This window comes from Somniosus microcephalus, unplaced genomic scaffold, assembly GCF_052327205.1.
Source record: "Somniosus microcephalus isolate GS21.2 unplaced genomic scaffold, FLI_Smic_1.0 unresolved_chr1, whole genome shotgun sequence".
NCBI lineage: Eukaryota > Metazoa > Chordata > Chondrichthyes > Squaliformes > Somniosidae > Somniosus > Somniosus microcephalus.
This window is the reverse complement of record NW_028225179.1, coordinates 112100039-112123853: the sequence shown is the minus strand read 5'-3', so window position 1 is coordinate 112123853 and position 23815 is coordinate 112100039. Positions and strand designations below refer to the sequence as shown.

Here is a 23815-nt window from a genome sequence, read left to right as displayed (position 1 = left end):
ACTCTGACCCAATCGGAGACTGAGATGTTGGGCGCCTTGGCCCTCTTCGACTGGTCGAAGCGGAGTTTCATCTTCTCCTGCTGTCTTGCGACTGTGGCTTGAGCCGGTGGAGCAGGGCTCTGAGCTAGCGAGGGGCGGAGCCTGCCAAGGGGCAGCATGAGCTCATGGCCTAGCATGAGGGATGCGGGTGAGATCCCTGTAGTGGAATGCTGGGAGGCTCTGTAGTGAAGCAGTGTCTGGAGGAGGGCCTTGTCAAATGCACACCCCTGGGATAGGTGTGCTCTGAGGCCATTTTTCAGTGTCTGGTTAAAACGCTCCACCCCCCCCATTTGACTCGGGGTGGTAGTACGCTGTGTGAATGTGACGGATGCCCTCGCTCTCAAGGTAAGAGGAGAGTTCCGAAGAGACCATTTGGGGGCCATTGTCTGTGGTGATGGCCTTTGGATGCCCCCAGCGGGAGAAGAGGGACTCAAGGATATCAATGATGACCCGAGAGGTGACGGAACCCACGGCAGTGACCTCTGGCCATTTTGAGTGCAGGTCATAGGTCACCACTAGGAACCGTTTATGGTGGGGGACACCATGGATCTCCCCGCAGACGTCCAGCTGCAGGTGCTCCCAGGGCTGAGAGGGCCAGGCAAGGGGTTGCAGGGGTGGGGGAGCTTGGTGGCCAGTCTTGCCACTTACAAGGCAAGCTGCACAGTCCTTGACCAGGGCCTCGATTTCACTGTCGATACCCAGCCACCACACTAGGTCTCGGCATCGTTGTTTGAGCTTCACTATGCCCAAGTGGCCCTCATGCGCCATGGATAAAACACGCGCACGAAGGGCACTTGGGACCACAGTGCAGAGCCCACATGCAACACAGGAGTCATTCCAGCAGGAGAGCTCCTCTTTAACTCTGGAGTAGGAAGACAGTTCCTCAGGCACCTTGCGAGGCCAGCCATCTCTGATGAAGGTGCACAGCTGGGAGAGGGCCGGATCCTGTTCAGAGGCCTCTTTGAGCTCCTGGAGAGAGACTGTGGTTTGGAGAGGCGTGTGCAGCATCTGGACGATATCCTGTTCCACATGTTCAGACCTGACGAGTGGGGCTGGGGCAGCGAGACAGTGCGGGAGAGCAGATCTGCAACAACATTGTCACATCCTGGTGTGAACTGGAGACTGAAATTGTATTGGCGGAGGCGGTCAGACCAGCGGTGACGACGCAGTGGTCTGTGGCCTGTGCTGGATGTCGACAGCAGGGCATTGAGAGCCTGGTGATCAGTTCGCAGGGTGAAGGCACGGCCATACGTGTACAGGTGCCACCGCTCACATGCCCAGATGCACGCCAGCGCCTCAGACTCACCTACTGAGTACTTCTGTTCAGTGGGGCTAAGGGCTCGGGAGGCAAAGGCGATTGGTTTCTCCACTCCATTCTGTATCTGCGATAACACCGCCCCCACAGCTGCAGCAGATGCGTCGCAGCTGACGAGGGTGGGGCTGGCGACGTCAAAGTGAGCCAACACTGGAGGTGACATGAGCTGCGATTTGAGGAGGCAAACAGCTTCCGTACAGGCTTGTGACCACACCCAGGGCTCATCCTTTCGCAGGAGCTGGCGCAGTGGGGCTGTGGTGGCTGAGTACTGGGGCAAAAACTTCAGGTAGTACCCAGTCATGCCAAGGAAGGAGGAAACCTGTGCTGCAGAGCTGGGTTTTGGGATGCTGTGAATGGCATTCACGTTTGACTGGAGTGGGGATATACTGTCAGCCGACAACCGAAACCCCACAAATTCGATCTCTGAAACAGCAAAGACACACTTTTCGCCATTCAGTGTGAGCTTGTGTTTTGCTAGAGCTGTGAAAACTCTGTGAGGGCGTTCGTCGTGAGTGGAGGTCGAAGGCCCATGCACGACGATGTCATCCAGGTAGATGGCCACCCCAGGAATGCCCGCGAGCACAGAGGACATCACCTTTTGGAAGCAGCTGGGTGCAGAGCTATGTCCAAATGGCATCCTGGTGTACCGAAAGATGCCAGCATGTGTCACAAAAGCAGTGAGGTCCCTGCTGCTGGGGTGGAGGGGACCCTGTAGATAGCCCTGTCGAAGGTCCAGTTTCGAGCACAGGATGGAACCATAGAACTGCGCTGTGAGTTCCTCTGACGTGGGCAGTGGATACTTGTCAGGGATTACGGCCTTATTCACTGCTCGAAGATCGACACAGACGCGTAGACCACCTGGCTTTTTTGTTGCGACCACCAGGTTGGAGACCCATGGGGAGGCATCAACTGGTTCGATGATGCCGGCTTCCAGTAGCTGCTTTAGTTCAGCTGTGACCCCGTCATGGAGAGCAAGCGGGATGCGGCACAGTGGCTGAATGACAGGGGTAACGGTGGAGTCAACCATGGGCTGGTGGGTGAAGGCAGTCAGGCAGCCCAGACCCTTGAAGAGTGCTGGCCATGTTTGGCGCCATGGTGAGGCGACGTGCAGAATCGCAGACCCGCCGGTGTCCAAGAGAGAAAAACCCAGGTCAGTGAAAAGATCCAGTCCCATCAGATTAGCTCCTTGGCGTGCCACATGAAAACAAAAATCTGGCAATACTTTTGTTCCATAGCATACAGTGAGGTTGACTGAGCCCACTAGTCCAATTTTCGAATTACCATACCCGCAAAGGGTAGTGGAGGGCGCTGAAAAAGCGTTTGAATGTGTCCACATTCAGCAGTGAGACGCTGGCACCGGTATCCAACAACAGTGGGATGCACACATCATTCAGGTTAATTGTGCATGACTTGAAAGCCACTACTGGCCCAGAGCTCACGTTGTGAATTATAGTGCTTGAGGACTGAGAGTGTTCATTTGTAGCAATCGGGGCAGAGCAGCAGACATTGGCAAAGTGATTTTGTTTTCCACAATTGCGACAGGCTTGGCCGCGCGCGGGGCAATTCTGCGCTCTGGTAGCATGTGAACGATATCCACAGTTTCCACACTGTTGCCGCGGTAGCGCGCGTTGCTGCTGTCGCGCGAGCATTACCGTGTCAGAGCTGTCGGGGCCAAGGGCGCTGTCACTGGGTGTGCATGCTAGTTTCGCTGCACATTCGGCTGCAGACTCCACTTGAAAGTCAATGTTGACTGCCTGTGACGACGACAGATTGTCGGACTCGAGTAACAGTCTTTCACGCACTCTCACGTTGTTTATGTGCTCTATTAGTTGATCACACACCATCTCATCTTGTAATGCACTGAACTTGCACGAGCTAGCTAACCCCCTCAAATTAGCCACGTATTGATGCACCGACTCGCCGAGGAGTTGGTGACGCTGTCTAAAAATGAATCACCGCAGGAGGGCACTTTGTGGGGCAGAGAAGTGTGTGCTTAACAGAGCCACAGCCTCATCATATGTTTGGATTGAGTCTGCTGTGCATAATGTCCCAAGAACACGCTGGCCCTCCGCTCCCAAGCAATGGGATAACAGTGCCTTTTTCCGAGCCGTACTCACAGTTTCTAGTCCAAGAGCAATGAGGAAGGGTTCAAAGGACTGTAACCAGCGAACCCATGGGATCGGGGGCTCACCTGGTAGTGCAAGGAAGGGAGGAGGTGGTGGAAGAGAGATTTCAACCATCCTTGTCGCCAAATGTTGCATTTGCAAAGATAATCCAGAGAGCGTAAGAAGAGTTCAGTTCATGTTGCTTTTATAATGGCTGCCACACACACACACACACACACTCAGGCAAAAAGCAATTGAATACCTATACACAATACAATGATTACAGCACTATCAAACTCCATGTGCTCTGGCCAAGGCAATCGAGTTCCTATTACCAATGTCAGACATAACACCCATATCCCTTGATTCCCTTAATATTCAAAAATCCATCAATCTCTGTCTTGAATATACTCAACGACTGAGCCTCCACAGCCCTCTGGGGTAGAGAATTCCACAGATTCACCACCCTCTGAGTGAAGAAATTTCTCCTCATCTCAGTCCTAAATGGCCAACCCCTTACTCTGAGACTGTGACCCTTGGTTCTAGACTCCCCAGACAGGGGGAACATCCTTCCTGCATCTACCCTGTCAAGCCCTGTAAGAATTTTGTTTGTTTCAATAAGATCACCTCCCATTCTTCTAAACTCTAGAGAATATAGGCCTAGTCTACTCAATCTCTCCTCATAGGACAATCCCCCCATCCCAGGAACTAGTCTGGTGAACCTTCGTTGCACTCCCTCTATGGCAAGTATATCGTTCCTTAGGTAAGGACAACAATTTTAAAACTACTTTTTAAGGAAATATGCGAGAGGCATATTTTCTCAGCATACTGTAGAACAACAAATGGATAGCTGTTTACAAAGCATATTATAAGACTGGAAAGTACCAAGCCTTACTTATTTAAAATGTACACTGCATTCTGTAACTTGTATAACTGAAGCAATCTTACCTAAAAGCAGATACCCTGCGCTGCTCAGCCAATGCTTGCTTTTTAATCCTGCATCTCCCATTCTCATTTGAAATGTTTCTATATACCTAGACCTGTCTTGCGTTGGAGCATATTGCCCTCGGTTATGGAGCAGGCCCGTCATCAAGGTGAACGGAAATCAGGCGTAAAACGGGCAGCCATCCGCTATTGCCCGCTTTCCATCCGCCAGTGCAGGTGAAAATTCACCCCATGGACTTTGCTCCCCAAGCAAGGCTGGTGAAAAGTAATCCCCATTACATAGATGTAGACAGCCAGATAACTATACTTGTCAATTAATCTCTTCCTTATCTGTATCTACTTTGGATATTCATGGCTCAGAAATTCATCTTGGGATGTGGGGTGGCGCAAAGCGGGCGATATCGGATCGGCCGCCCGTCATATGCAGCCGCCACACAGACTGCAATGGAACTGACTATCAGGTTCTGCGTATAATGAGCGGCTCGTATTTCTCAGCCCACTGCCTCAATCAACAGCCTGAGGTAATTTTTCAGAAATGTTAAAACCTTCCAAACCTAATTGGAAACCTTGGCAACTGAAACTAATTCGTACATTATTTTTCGCTGAAAATTTAAATAGGTTAATAAGTGTTACCGAATTCCTTGACCTCAAATTGCGCGAACACCATGGACATTGGTGAATCGTCAAACTGCACCTCAATTCGCCAAATGCCGGGCCTGTTTAGGAAAGGAAAACAGAACATACTTCAGTGTATTTCCTCGACTTTATCTTACAATGGTTACACCTCGATGATAAAGACAAAAAAATAGCGAAGATGACTGTATTGGGGACGTGGGCGGATATGGAGATATTCCACTGGTCACCTGTTGTACACCCCTCCTGATATTCAGTTCCATTGAAGTCTAATGGGTGACCCATTTTGCGCTAGTGCCCAAGATCAGTTTCTACCCCATTATGCTTTGGGGGAGCTTTCTTCTCTGGGGGTGATTTTAACTTTTACCTCAGTCTGTACAACAGGTGCTAGCCATTTTAAACCATATCCGATTTTCCATTAGGCCATATTTTGCGACCCCCACGGGTGTGAACGAGGTGCGTATCCTCCTGTAGGGGCTGCGCATGTTCCGGGTGTAAGCCTGCGAAGCGCACGCGCTGAAACCCGGCACTTGCGATCGGTCAAGAATCCTCTCGACAGATCCTCCACATCCCTGGGAGAGGGGCCTCCGCGGGTGGAGATCTGCGCTCTCTGCCCAACCTCCACCCGCTGAATGCCTGTGAAATTCTTACTTCTGGTCAAAGCAGGCATAAGGCCTGCTTTTACCAGCATAAAAGTTAAAAATAATAGAAAAATAAAATGTTATCACTCACTTATACATTAGAAACCCTGTCCAATAAGGTGAGTTTATAATTAGCCCCGTTGAAACATATGCATTCTTTTTCAAAAAATTAAATATTTGTTTAAAATATTTAATGAAATGCCATTTTATATATGTAATTAAAAAAAAATAATTTCATGTGTTCATGTATTTTTTATGTCATCCCCATTCATATTATGACAGTTCCGTATGTACGGAAACCCACTAAGTATGAACGGGGATTCCCTTCTTTCATTGGTTGGGCCGGCCCACCTGATTCCAGGGGCACTTGGGAAATGTGTGCACCCCTGGGATACGTGGGGCTCTGCACATTTCTACTAGGAGAGGCCCAGGATCGCAAGCCTCCGTATCTCCCGGGCCACCAGGTAAATGTGTTGATTTTTTGATGACCGGAGGCATCCGCCCGTGGGAAGCCTCCGATCACAAATTCAGGCCCAGTGTCTTCAATGGCAAAGAGAATCCGGCGAGCTGTACAACAGATTGCCGGTTTGCTATCATCCGCTTTTGGTCCAGCGATAAAAGTTAACATTATCCCCCGTTATTTCTTATTCTGTCTTCACGGTAGAAGACACAAACAACATCCCAAAAATGGATAATCAAGGGGTCACAGGGAGGGGGGAACTAAAGACAATCACTATCACGAGGGAAATAGTACTTGGTAAAATAAAAGACGACAAGTCCCCTGGACCAGATGGCCTGCATCCCAGGGTCTTAAAAGAAGTGGCTGCAGAGATAGCGGATGCACTGGTTACAATATACCAAAATTCCCTGGACTCTGGAGAGGTCCCAGCAGATTGGAAAACTGCAAATGTAACACCTTTATTTAAGAAAGTAGGGAGACAGAAAGCAGGAAACTATAGACCAGTTAGCCTAACATCTGTCATTGGGAAAATGCTGGAGTCCTTCATTAAGGAAGCAGTAGCAGGGCTTTTGGAAAATCATAATGCAGTCAGGCAGAGTCAGCATGGTTTTATGAAAGGGAAATCATGTTTAACAAATTTGCTGGAGTTCTTTGAGGGTGTAACGAGCAGGGTGGGCAAAGATGAACCAGTAGATGTGGTGTATTTGGATTTCTAGAAGGCATTCGATAAGGTGCCGCATAAAAGGTTACTGCATAAGATAAGAGCTCACGGAATTGGGGGTAATATATTAGCATGGATAGAGAATTGGCTAACTAACAGAAAGCAGAGAGTCCAGATAAATGGGTCATTTTCCGATTGGCAAACGGTAACTAGTGGGGTGCCACAGGGATCGATGCTGGGGTCTCAACTATTTACAATCTACATTAATAATGGGTGGGGAAGTGGCTTTGAGCCCAAGATCAGCCATGATCTTATGGAAAGGTGGAGCAGGCTCGAGGAGCCAAGTGGCCTATTCCTGCTTCTATTTCTTATGTTCTTATGTACGCTGTTTGGCTTCTGCCAATCACACTGTAGTGGTGGTGAGCCGCTATCCTTAAGTCCCCTGATAGAGTTTATCATTTGCCCAGGTATATAGGTAACTTGTAGGCTGTCCAATGCATGGACAGAGTTCCCTCTTCTGTATATTTACACTGCTGGTCGTATCACATTATCTCATGTGATACTCCTTGTGTTTAGAAGGCAAAAAATAGCATCTAAATGGTCCGTGATTGCTAAACTTTGTCAACTTCTCTTGGGGATAGAAGATAAGAAAGAGTTCATAAATAGTGCACCAGAAAGGTGTAAATTATATTTTCAGAAGTTATTTCCCTTCTTTAGGCATTTAAGGAAGCTATCTGCCTGATCTATCTCTATTGAAAAGTTTCAGACAGAAATTCTGGGGTAAATTTTCTATTTGCCATTCCAGGTAAAACCTGGATTTGTGAATCGATCAACATAAACTAATAAGTAGCTACAAAAAAAAGTGAGGGGACCGGTCAAATCTAGATGATGGGGAATTCTGCCAGTCAAACACATATTTGAACAAATTTTACAAGATGTTTGTATTTGAATTGAATGACTTGACCCCTCTCTTCTGCGCCTGTCTCACTCAACATGGGGTAAACTTTTGAACTTGCTGTTCCACTGTAAAACTGGCATTGTGGTTTGGTTTTACTCATGGGCAGCAAGGTGAAACTTTATCCATTTTTTTTTACAAGAATTGTGTTAAACGAAACTGGCGTACTAATTCTTAAGTGAAGCTGGCTTTTGTATCTCTTACATACAGCTGAGTACTAAACGTGACAAGAAGGCGCTCGGAGAAAAGGGATAATTTACTTGGGATATATGAGGTCGGTTGCCCGTTATACATTCAATGGAAGGGACAATCAGGAGGGGACATCATAGGCGGCCAATCCAATATTGCTCACTTTAAACTATAGCCAAAAGTTAAAATTATCCTGAAACAGTTTATACGGGCGTTTACGTCATTTCTTTGTGGTTTACTCCAGTCTCCTCCTGGAGTTATTGCAAGTAATTGGATGTAGCCCTGCCCGCAATGTCAGGGCAGCTAAAGTCTGAAACACAAATGTTTCAGTTTGCACAAAATGGTTACAGAATCATTGCTTGTTTGTAGCATTGTGGGGAGAAACAGGGTTTAGGCAGAGGCGCAAAATCGTGATAATGATTCTGAGCCTATTTAACACCCTGCTCGATTTTCTGTTCCATTGAAGTAAACAGGGAAACAAAAATGGGGTGATTTTTAAAATGGGCTGCTGATAAAAGAAGGAATGCCATGGAGATCAGCGCTGGGTGATACCTGGCTACCCTGACCCATGTATTTGGCAGTGATGTGGTACAATTGCCTCTGCTTGCTCTGAGTCAATTTGACAGTTGCAAAACCCTATCTGCAGCAAGACACCGGCAACTGGCTTGTAAAATTAGGTTGACAGTGACAGTGGTTGACTAGGTCAATGCTGCCATGTACTATTATGCATGTGCTTAATTTCCAACTATTGTTAAAATATCAGCTATCGTGCTGCTCACATTGGTGCTAGACATGTGACTAATGTATCATGCTTCATGGCCAGCAGTTTCACCTTCATTCTCATGTTAGGATTGACACAACTGTCTAATATAACATCACAGACAGAAAGTGTGATAAAAAAAAGTTAGCATGGATTCCAAAAGGCGAAATTATGTTTACTTAACCTGATAGAATTCTTTGAAGAGGTAATGGAAAGTGTAGATAGTAGCGTAGTAGATGTCATATACTTAGACTTTCCAAAGGCTTTCAGTAAGATACCACACAGTAGACTCATGACAAAAGTTAGGACATGTGGAGTCAGAGGACAAATGGCTGAATGGATAGCAAATTGACTAAAAAAACACAGATAACAAAGAGTAGGGGTAAAAGGTAGCTATTCAGATTGTAGGAGGCTAGAAGGATCAGTAGTGGGACCACTGTTAATTTATGTTAATGGTTTGGACTTAGGAACAAGTAACTCAATATCAAAATTTGCATATGATACTAAACTGGGGGGTATAGCTAATGCTAAGGAGGAATGCAACACAATACAAGGCAACATTAGAAAATGTGCCGACTGGACAGTAAAGCGGCAAATTCAATTTGACATAGATAAATGTGACCGAGTTGATGCACTTTGGTAGGAAAAATGGAAATATCACCTACACCTTAGAAAATAGAATAAACTGAATGGGGTAGAAGACCAAAGGGATATTGGTGTAAAAATCATTAAAAACAGCATCGCAGGTCAGCAAAGCAATTAAAAATGCGATAAAAGCACTGGGATTTATTTCTGGGGGTCTAGAATTCAAAAGTAGTAACGTTATGCTAAGCTTACATAGGACGCTGGTCAGGCCGCACAGAGACCTGTGCACAGTTCTGGTCTCCATACCATAAAAAGGACATGGAAGCACTGGAGAAAGTGCAAAAAGAAAAGATTTACAAGGATGGCAAAAGAACTGAGAGATTACAGCTCTCAGGAAGGATTGAACAGGTGGGCTTTTTTCTTTAGTAAAAAGTCTTAGAGATGACCTGTTAGAAGTCTTTAAAATTATGAATGGGTTGCACAGGGCACACTTTTTCAATCTTTCCAAATTGCACACTGTTTTCAATCGTACAGTTTTTGATTTGTAGTTTCAGCATATAGGTGTAATAATAATCATTTAATCAGCTGCGACTGATGACTTGCTGAACAGATCACCTTGCGGTAGGGTGAGAAATCCTTCTTTCTGTCTTGCCCAGTTGAGCAATAGCCACACAGTACAATGGGCACGAAAGCTGTAGAAACTGAACTTGTTTAAAAAAATAAAGTAGAAGTGTTCGATGAAACGCCATACTCCGATTGGGATAAAAGGTTAATTTCTCAAATATTGTGGCAACTCACTCTGCGATATTCGGGATCTTTAGCGGCCGAGTGACTACGTTTCCTGACTTCACCAACAAGCCGGGAAACTGCATATTTCTGGAGTTCTAGGAGGAGAATTGAATGCATTCAAATTTAGACTTAATACAGCAACGATCCTCTATACTGTGCATATTTGACAGCATATTCGATTATACTTAATTAACAAAACGGGGTAGAATTTCTGCGGAATTTTCCTGCTACCTCGCTGTAACTTCGGCGGAAGATGGGTTAAAATCTGTGGTAAAAGGAAGCTCAACGACCATTAAAACTGCTTGCCCGGGTTTCCAATGAAGTTACAGTGGTGGAATCAGGAAAAACCCCGCAGACATTGCAGGCGAAAATCCAAGATACATATTAAGTCGATAATAACATAGATTTCATTAATACTTGAAATAAGATCAATAGTGAAATTTAGTAAATGTGATAAATATGAATAGTCGCCATGCGCAAAATAACTAATAATTAAAATCAGGAATAAAAATCACATTTGTAATTATTTGTGTTAATTAATGCATCAGTGACCATAAACTAGAATATAATGAAGCCATACAATCTGTGATTCCACTATTTGTACAGAGACATAATTTAAAATTGCTTGCCCATTTAGGTATTGACTTACATCATTAATGTAACAACAACAACAACTTGTATTTATACAGCGCCTTTAACAGTAAAACATCCCAAGGCGCTTCACAGGAGTATTATAAGACAAAAAATTTGACACCGAGCCACATAAGGAGAAATTAGGGAAGAGTACCAAAAGCTTGGTCAAAGAGGTCAGTTTTAAGGAGCATCTTAAAGGAGGAAAGACAGGCAGAGAGGTTTAGGGAGGGAATTCCAGAGCTTAGGGCTTAGGCAACAGAAGGCATGACCATCAATGATTGATCGATTATAATCAGGGATGCTCAAGAGAGCAGAATTAGAGGAGCGCAGGTATTTTGGGGGGTGGGGGGATTGTGGGGCTCGAGGAGATTACAGAGATAGAGAGGGGCGAGGCCATGGCGAGATTTAAAAACAAGGGTGAGTATTTTGAAATTGAGACATTGCTTAACCGGGAGCCAATATAGGTCAGCAAGCACAGGGGAGATGGATGAACGGGACTTGGTGCGAGTTAGGACATGGGCAGCTGAGTTTTGGATGACCTCAAGTTTACATAGGGTAGAATGTGGGAGGCCAGCCAGGAGTGTGTTGGAATAGTCAAGTCTAGAGGTAACAAAGGCGTGGTTAAGGGTTTCAGCAGCGGGTGAGCTGAGGCAGGAGCGGAGGCGGGCGATGTGACGGAGGTGGAAATAGGCGTTTTTTGTTATGCTGCGGATATGTGTTCAGAAGCTCATTTCAGGGTCAAATATGACACCAAGTTTGCGAACAGTGTGGCTCAGCCTCAGAGAGATGCTAGGGAGAAAATGAAATAGAACTGCACGGATAATATAGTTCACCATACAGAAAATTGGAAATTGAAGTAATTGTACTTGTTCTACACTGCCGTGTCATAAAATATAGCGGAAAGTGCATTTGACTGATGCCACAGAACTCCAATGTACTCACGTATGTAGTTATTTTAATGCTCTCGCTCACTGGTCTCATATAATGATCAAGAGTAAAGATCCTGTAACGCACTACGCAGTAAAAGTAAACAAATAGACTCTAGTCAACATTTTGATCTAAAAGATTTAAACAAAGTGCATTTGAATGAGCCATGTTATTAGCTAAATTAGGTAACACATGGATTTCAATTTAATCAAATTCAGCTTTCTCCATCATACGCGAAACGACGTTTATATATACCCTTGGTGTAGCGCTGACACTTTACAAGCTTAACATGGAATCTATTTTTTTAAATATTAGGGCGGATGGGATGGTCGCCACGTCCTGTGGTGGAAGTAATGAGCACCCACCGAGGGAGATTTGGACTTCTGGCAATAATATAAAGCAGGTGATATCTGATTGGCCGCAGGTTGTACACCTCTCCTGATATTTGCTTCCATCCAATAGAAAGGAAAACCAGGGGAGGCGCACAAGGGGCGGCCGAGGAAGACTGGTGAAATGGGCCGACGCATGGCAGATGAAATTTAATACAGAGACGTGTGAAATAGAAACATAGAAACATAGAAGATAGAAGCAGGAGTAGGCCATTTGGCCCCTCGAGCCTGCTCCGCCATTCAATGGGACTATGGCTGATCATCCAAATTCAGTACCCTGTCCCTGCTTTCTCCTCATATCCCTTGATCCATTTAGCCTTAAGAAATATATCTAACTCCTTCTTGAATATATTTAATGAATTGGCCTCCACTGCCTTCTGTGGTAGAGAATTCCACATGTTCACCACTCTCTGGGTGAAGAAATTCCTCCTCATCTCAGTCCTAAATGGCTTACCCCTTAGACTGTGACCCCTGGTTCTGGACTCCCCGCCATCGGGAACATCCTTCCTGCATCTAGTCTGCCTAGTCTGTTAGAATTTTATAAGTTTCAATGAGATCCCCTCTCATTCTTCTGAACTCTAGCGAATATAAGCCCAATCGACCCAATCTCTCCTCATACGTCATTCCTGCCATCCCAGGTATCAGTCTGGTGAATCTTTGCTGCACTCCCTCCATGGCAAGAACATCCTTCCTCAGATAAGGCAACCAAAACTGTACACAATACTTAAGGTGTGGTCTCACCAAGGCCCTGTATAACTGCAGCAAGACTTCCTTGTTCCTGTACTCGAATCCTCTCGAATGATGCATTTTGGAAGGAAGAATGGGGAGGGGGACTTTAAACGACATTTTAAAGGGGGGATGCAGGAACAGAGGGACCTGGGGGTTCACATTCACGTATTTTTGAAGGTGGCCTGACAAGTCGAGAAAACCGTTAAAAAGCACACGAGATCCTCGGCACTATAAAGAGAGACTTGGGGGCTATAAATTCCATAGCGCCCCGCTTTGGGACGATAACATTTGAAATCTGGGAAAAGTATTGCCAGGCGATCATCATTTTCTGGTCCCGGGAAATTGAGCATTAATGGTCCAAGAGGGAGATGGAGCATTAAATCAAGCGCTAACCGCTTCCCTTATGGCGCTAACGTGCAAGAGTGCGGCAGTAGCGGCAGTACACTGAACAATGTGGCGCGCATCGGAGGCTGCTTCCCTCGCTCAAGGGAAGGGCTAATGTTGGTGCGCAACATACTTGTGCTCAGTTCTGTGTTGCCGGGCGACCTGCGCGACTACTATTACAGCCCCAAACACTCTCAGAGAGTGGAGCGCTTGGAAATCTTGCAGCAGTAAAACATCGACAACTTTCAGCAGGCACCTTCTGGTGCAAAGAATAAAGTGTGGCCTACCTGAAACCCACTGCCTTTAATTAGCGCACCCCAAGTGGCCAGCCGAGGGGGCAACGCCTCCTCTTCCTGATGCTGCTGACACCTGGCGATACAGCAGGGTGGCGGGAGGCAATCTCACACCCGGGGCGGTAACGGGGCGCTGCGCACTTTAGCGCCTCGCACATCGAGACGTCATAGAGGGCAAGGCGGTAAGTGTTAGCCCCAGCATTAAACTGCCAGGGAAGTTCACGGGCATCGCAGAATTCTCCGTGCCCGGTCGCTATCCCCTTAGCACCCAGTTACACCCCCCACCCCACGCAAGCACTAATGGGAGGCGCAAAGCAGCCAAATTTCTCCCCCATAGAGTATAAATGCAAGGAAGTTATGGCCAACCATTATAAATCACTGGTTAGGCCTCAGCTGCAGAATTGTGTTCACTTCTGGGCACCACATTTTAGGAAGGATGTCAAGGCCTTGGAGGGGGTGCAGACGAGTTTTACTAGAATGATACCAGGGATGAGGGATTTCAGTTACGTGGAGACAATATGTGGTGTTACGTAGAGATGCTGGGATTGTTCTCCTTCGAGTGGAGAACATTAAGGGGAGGTTTAATAGATTATGAGGGGTTTTGATAGATTTCACAGAGTTAAGATAATTGGCAAAAGAACCAGAGGAGAATAATTTTATGCAGCGAGCAGGTATGATCTGGAATGCACTGCTTGGAAGGGTGGTGGAAGCAGATTTAATAGTAAGTTTTACAAGGGAATTGGATATATACTTGAAAAAGAAAAAAAATGCAGATCTACGGGGAAAGAGTAGGGGAGTGGGACTGAGTGGGTAAGTCTTTCACTGAGCTGGCACAGGCACGACAGGCCAAATGGCCTCCTTCTAAGAACATAAGAACATAAGAATTAGGAGCAGGAGTAGGCCATTCGGCCCCTCGAGCCTGCTCCGCCATTCAATAAGATCATGGCTGATCATCGACCTCAACCCCACTTTCCCGCCCAATCTCCATAGTCCAAAAATCTATCGATCTCAGCCTTGAATCTACTCAAAGACTCAGCATTCACAGCCCACTGGGGCAGAGATTTCCAAAGATTCACAACCCTCTGAGTCAAGAAATTCCTTAATGTTTCGATATTTCTTAAAGCTAAAGGGATCAAGGGGTATGGGGTGAAAGCAGGGACCGGGTACTGAATTTGGATGATCGGCCATTATCGCATTGAATGGCGGAGCAGGCTCGAGGGGCCGAATGGCCTACTCCTGCTCCTATCTTCTATGTTTCTATGTTAATTGGCCGACCCCTTATCCTGAGACTATGCCCCCTAGTTCTAGACTCTCCAGCTGTATTATTTTATGACTGGTCATACATTCATCACTAGCAAATGGAACAAGGTCAAGTAACTTCACAGGATCCTTCCTATTTAAGATATCACCTAAAATGTCTGTTAAAATCTAGCTGTTCTTGCTCTCAAGTGAATTTAAACATGATAGATCTTGGCAAATGCAAGAATAGTCATTGAGTTCAGTCAAGGTTTCCTAAAAGTGTTGACTTTATAAAGTGCCACCTAATAATGTATCCATGAAAAATGATATTAAGTATTCCTTTCTGTTAAGTCTGTGAATTATTTAGTTAATTAAGACACAGACTAATGAGTAACAATAAAAACAGGTCTTTACTGGTTGGAGGTAGGGACTATACTGAATGCAAGATTACTGCACAGTGCTTATATACCGGTGTGTTCACCCCCGGTATTACGTCTACAGCAGCCTGAGAAAGTAGTACATCTCTTAAGGTGGAACAGGCTTAAGCTCTCTTAAGGTGGAACAGGTTACATACACAACACTTTCCAATCCCTATGTTTGTGTCCGAACGTAGGAAGGCTTTCATTATTCGATGAACAGAGGGAAGCCCTCCGATTTCTATCAGAATGTAGTCTGTGTCAAACCATTAGCTGGGCTTCCCTCGCCTTTTTGATATTATTATAAATATAATAAATTAATGTAAATATTGAAACGTGTGCATTATACTGTAGCAGTACTCACCATATTCGTTTGGCGTGTATATTGGCTTGTCTGTCTGAATGAATATGTAACCCTTTTTCGAGGAGAGCAGGACGGGAACCATTTTCCTTTCCGGAAACAGTTGCTGGCATTCAGCAGCAAGGGAGATGTATTTGTCTTTACGTAACCAAATGTTAGCTTTCTTGATACGGTCAGGGAGAGCCTGTGGGTTTGATACTGTGGAGGTCAGTGGTGCTAAAACTGGTTAGTCTGCTTATATATTTCACTGAGCCATGGCCTAGCTCCAGTGTGACTTGACCGTTGATACTGCCCTGCAAGAACAGTGGCTGAGACTATCAAAATGTTGAATGCGTAACCAATAGCTTACGAACATACAAACATACGAATTAGGAGCAGGAGTAGGCCACTCGGCCCCTCGAGCCTGCTCCACCATTCAATAAGATCATGGCTGATCTGATTACTCCACATTCCTGCCTACCCCAATAACCTTTCACCCCCCTTGCTTATCAAGAATCTATCTACCTCTGCCTTAAAAATATTCAAAGACTCTGCTTCCACCGCCCTCTGAGGAAGAGAGTTCCAAAACTCATGACCTTCTGTGAGAAAAAATTTCTCCTCATCTCTGTCTTAAATGGGCGACCCCTTATTTTTAAACAGTGACCCCGAGTTCTAGATTCTCCCACAAGAGGAAACATCCTCTCCACATCCACCCTGTCCAGACCCCTCAGGATCTTATATGTTTCAATCAAGTCACCTCTTACTCTTCTAAACTCCAGCGGATACAAGCCTAGCCTGTCCAACCTTTCCTCATAAGACAACCTGTCCATTCCAGGTCTCGCTTCTTATCTGTCGACGTCGGCTAGGTTCTATGTCACAATTACAAGAAAATAAAAGACTTGCATTTAAATAGCACCTTGCAAGATGTCAGGATGTCCCAAAGCACTTTACAACCAATGAAGTTCTTCTGAAGTGTGGTCTCTATTGCAATGTAGGAAACGCGGCAGCCAATTTACACCCAGCAAGCTCCCACACACAGGAATGTGATAATGACCCAGATAATCTGTTTTTTTGTTATGTTCATTGAGTGATAACGATTGGCCAGGGCACTGGGGAGAACTCCCATTCTGTTCTTCGAAACAGTGCCATGGGATCTTTTACGTCCACCTGAGAGAGCAGACGGGTCCTCGGTTTAACATCTCATCTGAAAGACGGCACCTCCGACAGTGCTGCGCTCCCTCAGCACTGCACTGGAGTGTCAGCCTAGCTTTATTATGTGCTCAAGGCTGTGGAGTGGAACTTGAACCCACAACATTCTGACCTAGATCTTATGTTCATTAATAACTAGACATTCTTATTATGAACACAGCTAGCTTCTAGCTAGTCATTTATTCAGTACACGTTCTCTAGGTACAGTGGCCTAGAAATTCAGCTGTTTGCGCCAGCCGTTAGCGCCAGATTTCCGGCGCTATCCACTTAGCGCCCGGGCACCGCCGGATCTGCGCCTACGCCGAAATTCAGCTGGGCTTTAGCGCCGGCGCAAAGTGTTAGCGCCCGGTCAGCTGCACGCGCATCTTATGACGTCATTCCGTCGTGCAACGCCGTTTGTGCGCCCCAAACCGGAAATTCAGTGGCGCCCGGCCGATGCTGGCGTGGCGCTGCTAAGAACTGTGAAATGGAACTCAACAGAGGCCCTGTGGGATTCGGGGAGCGCTAATTAAAGGGCACATCCACTCACCCATAAAAGCTAGCCATTTCGCTGCAATGACTTGACTGGTTTGGATTTCTGCACAGAGAGCAAGGCACAGAGATTACTGATTTCGGACACCATAGGAGAGGTATTTTTGGCTTCTAGCCAGTGCTTTGACATTTGCATCCTTGTGATTTTGCTGTTTGGAACTTTGTAATGGGGGCTGCATGGGGGGCCAACCCTCAGTTGCTACATTTTGTGCGAAGGGCTGGCAGACGCTTTGAGACAGGCCCAGGCATGGCTAGACGCAGAGGGGCCATTAGGCGTCGCCAACGTAGGCCTTACCCAGTCAGGCAATACCGGGAGCAGGTCTCATATCTCACCATGACTGCGGCGCATTGTGTTAAGAGGCTGCGCTTCAGAAGGGAGGTGGTTGAAGAGATCTGCCAGCGGCTTCATGCAGATTTGCAGCCACAGCTCATGTCCAGGGCATCTCTCTCGGTGGAAGTGAAGGTCACGGTGGCTCTCAGCTTTTATGCAAGTGGCTCCTTCCAAGCTGCTGCTGGGGACATCGCGACCATCTCCCAGTTCGCCGCGCATCGCTGCATCCGACAGGTCACCGAAGCACTTTTGGCGAGGAGCCACCAATTCATCTCCTTCCCCATGACCCAACACAAGCAGGAGCAGCGTGCAGTCGGATTTGCCAGGATCGCGGCCTTCCCCATGGTGCAGGGCGCCATTGACTGCACGCATGTGGCTATGCGGCCACCTATCCACAATGCCGAGCAAGACCGCAACCGGAAGGGCTACCATTCCCTAAATGTGCAGCTGGTGTGTGACCACAGGCAGCGCATCCTAGCTGTCAATGCCCGCTTCCCAGGAAGCATCCACGATGCCTTTATCCTGCGACAGACTACTGTGGCTGACATGTTCCAGGCACAGCCTCAACCAAGGGGATGGCTTCTCGGGGACAAGGGCACCCTTTGTGCACATGGCTCATGACCCCGCTCCGCGCGCCCAGGACCCCAGCGGAGCTGGCATACAACGAAAGCCATCAAGCCACAAGGAACCTAATAGGGCAAACGATAGGCATCCTCAAGCAACGGTTCCGTTGCCTGGATCGTTCGGGCGGGTCTCTTCAGTATTCGCCGGATAGAGTCTCCCAGTTCGTCGTGGTCTGCTGCATGCTCCACAACCTGGCTATCCGCAGGACTCAGGCACTGCCACCTGACATTGGCCCACCACCTCAGGAGGGCGAGCAGGAGGACCCTGAGGAGGAGCAGCACCAGGCCAGGAGGGAGCGACAAGGTCCAAGGGCCGTCCGCCGGGGGCTTATTGCTCGACACTTCTAGGCCCCCTGTCAGGGAATGGCCTGGCCCACTGAACGCAGCCGCTTCGCAAGCCCTCAGCCGGTTAACCCAACAACCACTTGAAACATGACACCTGCACATGGTGAATAAATAAACATCTTTATTTGAAAACCTCAGGGCCCTTCCCACATGGAAGAGCAAAACAGAGAAGACCCCCAAAAAACAGTAACAAACTTCTGTCACTCCCAAAACCTGGGGAGGACTAACATAACATCAGCATCCAAATGGCCTCGTCACTGGCCTAACAAAAACAAGCCCCCCCAACAACACAAAGACCCCCATAAAACAAAAACACATAATGCCCCCCAGAACAGAAGCCCCCGCATCACCCAAACCCTCGCTCAACACACTCTATTGGGTGTGGCGAGAGGGCGAGTCTGTGGACAGGCGTCTTTTGCCCCGGCCCGTCCTTCTGCTGCGCCTCAAGCTGGGCCGTGAGGCTGTGCCGAGGCTGGGGGAAGGATCCTCAGGGCGACAAGGCGTCTCGCCAGATGCCCTTGGGGGTCGGCCTACACGAGGGCGGGCCCGGGAGGGGCCGGCTGGTGGCTGCTGCAGCTGTGGGTGGCCCTCTTCAGTGGCTGCAGGAGCTCCTTGCACCGTGGCTGGGGGAGTGGCAGGCTCGCCTGCACCAATGGGTACAAGGTGGGTGATGCCAGGCGCGCGCTGGTCGCCAGACACACGTGCACTCGGGCGGCCTGGCCGGGGAGCAAGCGCGCCAAACTGTGGGTGGCCAGACCGGTGTGAGGCAGCAGGGCGGCGCCTGGCCTGGTGACGCCTCCCCGCCAGTGCGAGGGTCGAAGAAGTCAGTGCCCCAACTGCGCCGGCATGTCCCCGCATCTGCAGTCCCATTGTCTGGACAGCACCTCTCAGCTGGCGAGTGGCGTGCTGCGCTGCCTCGAGTTGCTCGACCCCCCTCTCATGCGCTGCCACAAGGAGCTCCACCCCCCTGGCGTGCGCTGCAGCGAAAACCTCTAGGCCCCTGGCCTGGGCTTGGCCGAAAGCCACCACACTTTGAGAGAGGCTTTCGATGGCCTGAGGCATCTGTGCCAGCACCTCCATGATTTCCACGTGGCGGCGCTCCGACGCCGCCGACATCTCGTCCAGGAGGCGCACCTCCTGGGCGACGTCCGAGTCCGGACTGGAGGGCGCCTCCACCCTCTGGCCAGAAGGCTGGCGTGCCGCCGGAGCGCTGCCGCGTGCGGCCACGCCACTGACACCAGGTTCTGCCCTCCCCTCCACCGCCTCCCCCCTCTGGGCAGAAGGGTCGCGTGCCGCCGGAGCCTTGCCGCGGGCGTCCATGCCACTGGGACCAGGTTCGGGGCTCCCCTCCCCCGCCTCCCCCTGGCTCTCCGGCACGCCAGACGTATCCCCTTCATTGGCATCTCCTGGAGCGGAGGAGGGTTCCCCCGAGGTGACGCCTTCCTGCTGCTCCTCCACGTCCTCCTCCTCCGAGGGCCTGGCTGTGTGGGCTTCAGGGAGCACCTCCTCCTCACCAGCTGAAAGGAGGAAGGCACAAGTGTAGCTTTAGAGTGAGGACAGGCCGACAGCGATGGAGGCCGCACTGGTGCATTATGCGCATTTATCGGCCACTGGGGAAGGATGTAGATCTGATGCGCAAGGGCAAGGATAGAGGTGCAGCCGGTCCTGTCCTTACCAGTGGGCTCCAGTATAGGGTCGGCGTCGCCGATCGCCACAGGCCCAATCACCGGGTGCCGCAGCAGTCGGGCCACCCTCTCTTCCAGAGGCGTCAGCTCCTGGAAATCGCGAGGGCCTCCACCAGTGACACGGAGGCTCCTGGCGTTCCTCGCCAGCTTGGCCTGCAAGAGAAAGGAGGGCATCTAAGTACAGTGTGGTGCCCTGTAGCTGTGTGTGAGGCCTGCCATGGTGGAATAGCTTGCACAGTGTGGTGCCCTGTAGCTGTGTGTGAGGCCTCCCATGGTGGAATAGCTTGCACAGTGTGGTGCCCTGTAGCTGTGTGTGAGGCCTGCCATGGTGGAATAGCTTGCACAGTGTGGTGCCCTGTAGCTGTGTGTGAGGCCTGCCATGGTGGAATAGCTTGCACAGTGTGGTGCCCTGTAGCTGTGTGTGAGGCCTGCCATGGTGGAATAGCTTGCACAGTGTGGTGCCCTGTAGCTGTGTGTGAGGCCTGCCATGGTGGAATAGCTTGCACAGTGTGGTGCCCTGTAGCTGTGTGTGAGGCCTGCCATGGTGGAATAGCTTGCACAGTGTGGTGCCCTGTAGCTGTGTGTGAGGCCTGCCGTGGTGGAATAGCTTGCACAGTGTGGTAAGTGCAGAAAGAGCTCTTGATTAACATGCAAGTGCCACTGCAGCGGCAGCAGGGCTGGCCATTAGACCTTGGATGTCCCTTTGGCCCTAATGGGAGGTGCACATGCAAGGATGAGGGGGACATTGGAAAGGGTACTCACCTTGACCAGCCGACATAGGTCGTTGTATTTCTTGCGGCACTGGTCCGCACTCCTGGGAACATCTGAGTTGGAGGAGACCCTCCGGGCAATTTTGGTCCAGGCCTCCCTGAACTGGCTCCTGGGAGCCTTCCTGCCACTAGCCGGGCAAACGACCCGCCTTCTTTTGCGCACCCCATGAAGGAGCACACCCAGCGCATGCTCAGAGAAGCGTTCGGCTCTTTCACGGGCCCTCTCCATGTCCTCCAGGCGTTGAGATGCCACACAACCACTCCTGAGGCCTAGTTGCAGGGCTACAGCATGCAGGGCGTGGCTGCAGTCAAAGTTGACCCTTCCCCCTTTAAGAGCTGGCCGGCGTCAGGGTGTCTGCTGACACTCACCACATGATCGCACCTGCGCTGCGCCCGGAATCGGCGTTATTAGGCTGCATCGCCGGATTAGCGCCTGAACACAGGGTTCCAATGCCTTGTGCAGCGCTCGGCCAAAAAGTTGGCCAAATCTACTGAATTTCGGCGAGCTCGCCTGCACTTTCCGGCGGGCGCTAAATTTGACGAGCGCCCGACTTTAGCGCCGCAATAGCATCCGAACTGAATTTCTAGGCCAGTATCTGTAGAGATGCTGTATGTGTGCTCCTGTGTGCAGGCTGCCATCTTGACTGTTGCCTTGTGGGTAGCCTAGTGCCTCATGGGTAATGTAGTCTTAATATCTATACAGCTGGGTAGTGTAGTCTTATATACATACAGCTATATACAGCTCTACGGCTCCACCTAGTGTCCACTATAGAATGACATGCTATTGATCACTACACTAGAGCTGCTACAAAAGAAGTTCCAAGGCATGATAAATCCACAGCCGATGTTGCTTCCTTTATTTTCATTTATAAGCCAGGATTTTGAGGTGGTAATGGCAGCGAAACTGTCAGTGCTCGCTGTCATTATCCCTCTGAAACTAACAGCAACTTCTGGATTTAGCGCTTGTTCAGATAAACGTGGGTATCTAGACGTTGCGGTCAGTCATTCCCTGATTCGCCACAGGTTGTGCTGTGGAACTCCCCAGAGCCGGCAACTAATGAAAATCACACCGAAGGACAAAAACTTCTCTATTACGCTTGAATAATGCTTTTAAGCAACACTACACCCCCAAACCACCACTCCCCCCCCGAAAAAGTTAACCCTTGTTGAAAGAGGTGTAACTGGGTATTAGAGGCATATTGACTGCTGGCCATGAAAATCTAGTTTTATATTTGAGAAATGTTCAACTTTTCCATTAATATGATTAAGAATTACATGTTTTTTTTAAATAATGGGCCCTGAATTTGCAGTTGGTATGACGGCATACTCTCACGTGATCCCAAGTACGCTTACGCACAACGGTGCATCCCTGGGATTCGCGGGCCGCTACTCCGCAGCATTTCAAAGCAACTTTGTGAAGGGGGCACCGCATGAGGTAAGTACGGATTTCGTTCATTAGCTATGCCACTGACTGCAAATGCAGGGCCAATATATTTTTTAAGTTGTGTTTATGATATTTCAGTTTCTACCTTAATCCTTTGTGTATGTCCCAATTTTTATTTTGCTCGCTGTAAAATTTACAAAAACTAAATTCGAATCTGTGCAATTTGCTTCCTGGTTTGCTGCCTGCGAGAATTCTTCAATGCGATTGACTGCTCAGCCTGCTTGATGACATCACTGTGGCTGGATGCTGGAGATTCGCTTGATTTGGCGACAGATTCAAGCAGAGGTCGGAAGAGCTGCAATCGATGCCACAGAAATCGCTAGATCTTTGTGGGCAGCTTTCACGAGGTCAGCAGCAAATGCGTCGCTTCACCACTGACTGCGAAATCCGGGCCATAATCCAGGATCATTGGGGGCAATTTTAAACTAACGCACCCGTCGGGAAACTGAAGGGATCAGGTGTAACGCTGGTTTTAAGAGTCGGTTGATTTTAATCTCTATTGAAGTCACTGGTGAGTAACAATGGGTGGTGTGTAAATCCAACGTTATACCCGATCCTGTGGGGTTCACACCCAGCAAGTTCGATAAAATAAACCCCCACATTAACTTTTAATTGGGAATAGTCATTGTAAAGAATTTTTCATTCAATAATTAAAGAAATGACTAATACATTATTTTCTGGGCCAACACCATGTTCCTTAATTACGAGTTAGTCTGAAAGTGTCAGCTGTGGCTCAGTGGGTAGCACACTTGCCTCTGATGTCAGAAGGTTGTGGGTTCATAGTCCCATTCCAGGGACTTAAGCACATAAAGCTACGCTGACACTCCAGTGCAGTGCTGAGGGAGTGCTACACTGTTGGACGTGCCGTCTTTCAGGCAAGACGTTAAACCGAGGCCCCATCTGCTCTCTCAGGTGGATGTAAAAGATCTCATGGCCACTATTTCGAAGAAGAGCAGCGGAGTTCTCCTTGGTGTCCCGGGCCAATATTTATCCCTCAACCAACATAACAAAAACAGATTATCTGGTCATTATCACATTGCTGTTTGTGGGAGCTTGCTGTGCGCAAAGTGGCTGCTGTGTTTCCTACATTACAACAGTGACTACACTTCAAATGTACTTTATTGGCTGTAAAGTGCTTTGAGACGTCTGGTGGTCGTGAAAGGTGCTATATAAATGCAAGTTTTTTTTAATTAGCCCCCACCACATCAGGAATATGCACCTTATAATCTTCAGAACATACAATGATAGCTTTAGACAGCAAATAAAACTGGATGCATAATATTAATTAATTTGCATTTTATTATGGATGGAAATTAACTTTGGCAGCGAGAACTATATCGATTTAATTTAGAAAATAATATTGTGACAGAGTAAGAGCATAGCTTATCATGCTGCCCAGTGCAACACTGCATACATTATTTTTGGAAATTCAAGAATCCGTTGGACAGTA

The 23815-nt window shown here is 48.3% G+C and overlaps 1 protein-coding gene across 2 annotated transcripts in view; it reads right to left on the bottom strand.

The window, feature by feature from the left end:
* Nucleotides 1-23815, bottom strand: part of LOC147095711 (complement C3-like) — a 102573-nt gene that overhangs the window by 58426 nt on the left and 20332 nt on the right. Inside the window, exons 3-6 of one of the 2 annotated variants that reach the window (XM_085974759.1) lie at nucleotides 15452-15632; nucleotides 11653-11723; nucleotides 10087-10172; nucleotides 5038-5120 (exon numbers count right to left, since the gene is read on the bottom strand). In XM_085974759.1, the coding sequence (XP_085830885.1) occupies nucleotides 5038-5120; nucleotides 10087-10172; nucleotides 11653-11723; nucleotides 15452-15632 (421 nt within the window). Of the gene's footprint in view, nucleotides 1-5037; nucleotides 5121-10086; nucleotides 10173-11652; nucleotides 11724-15451; nucleotides 15633-18740; nucleotides 19984-20141; nucleotides 20305-23815 lie in introns of those variants that run through there. The other variant, XM_085974758.1, reaches the window with a different exon arrangement.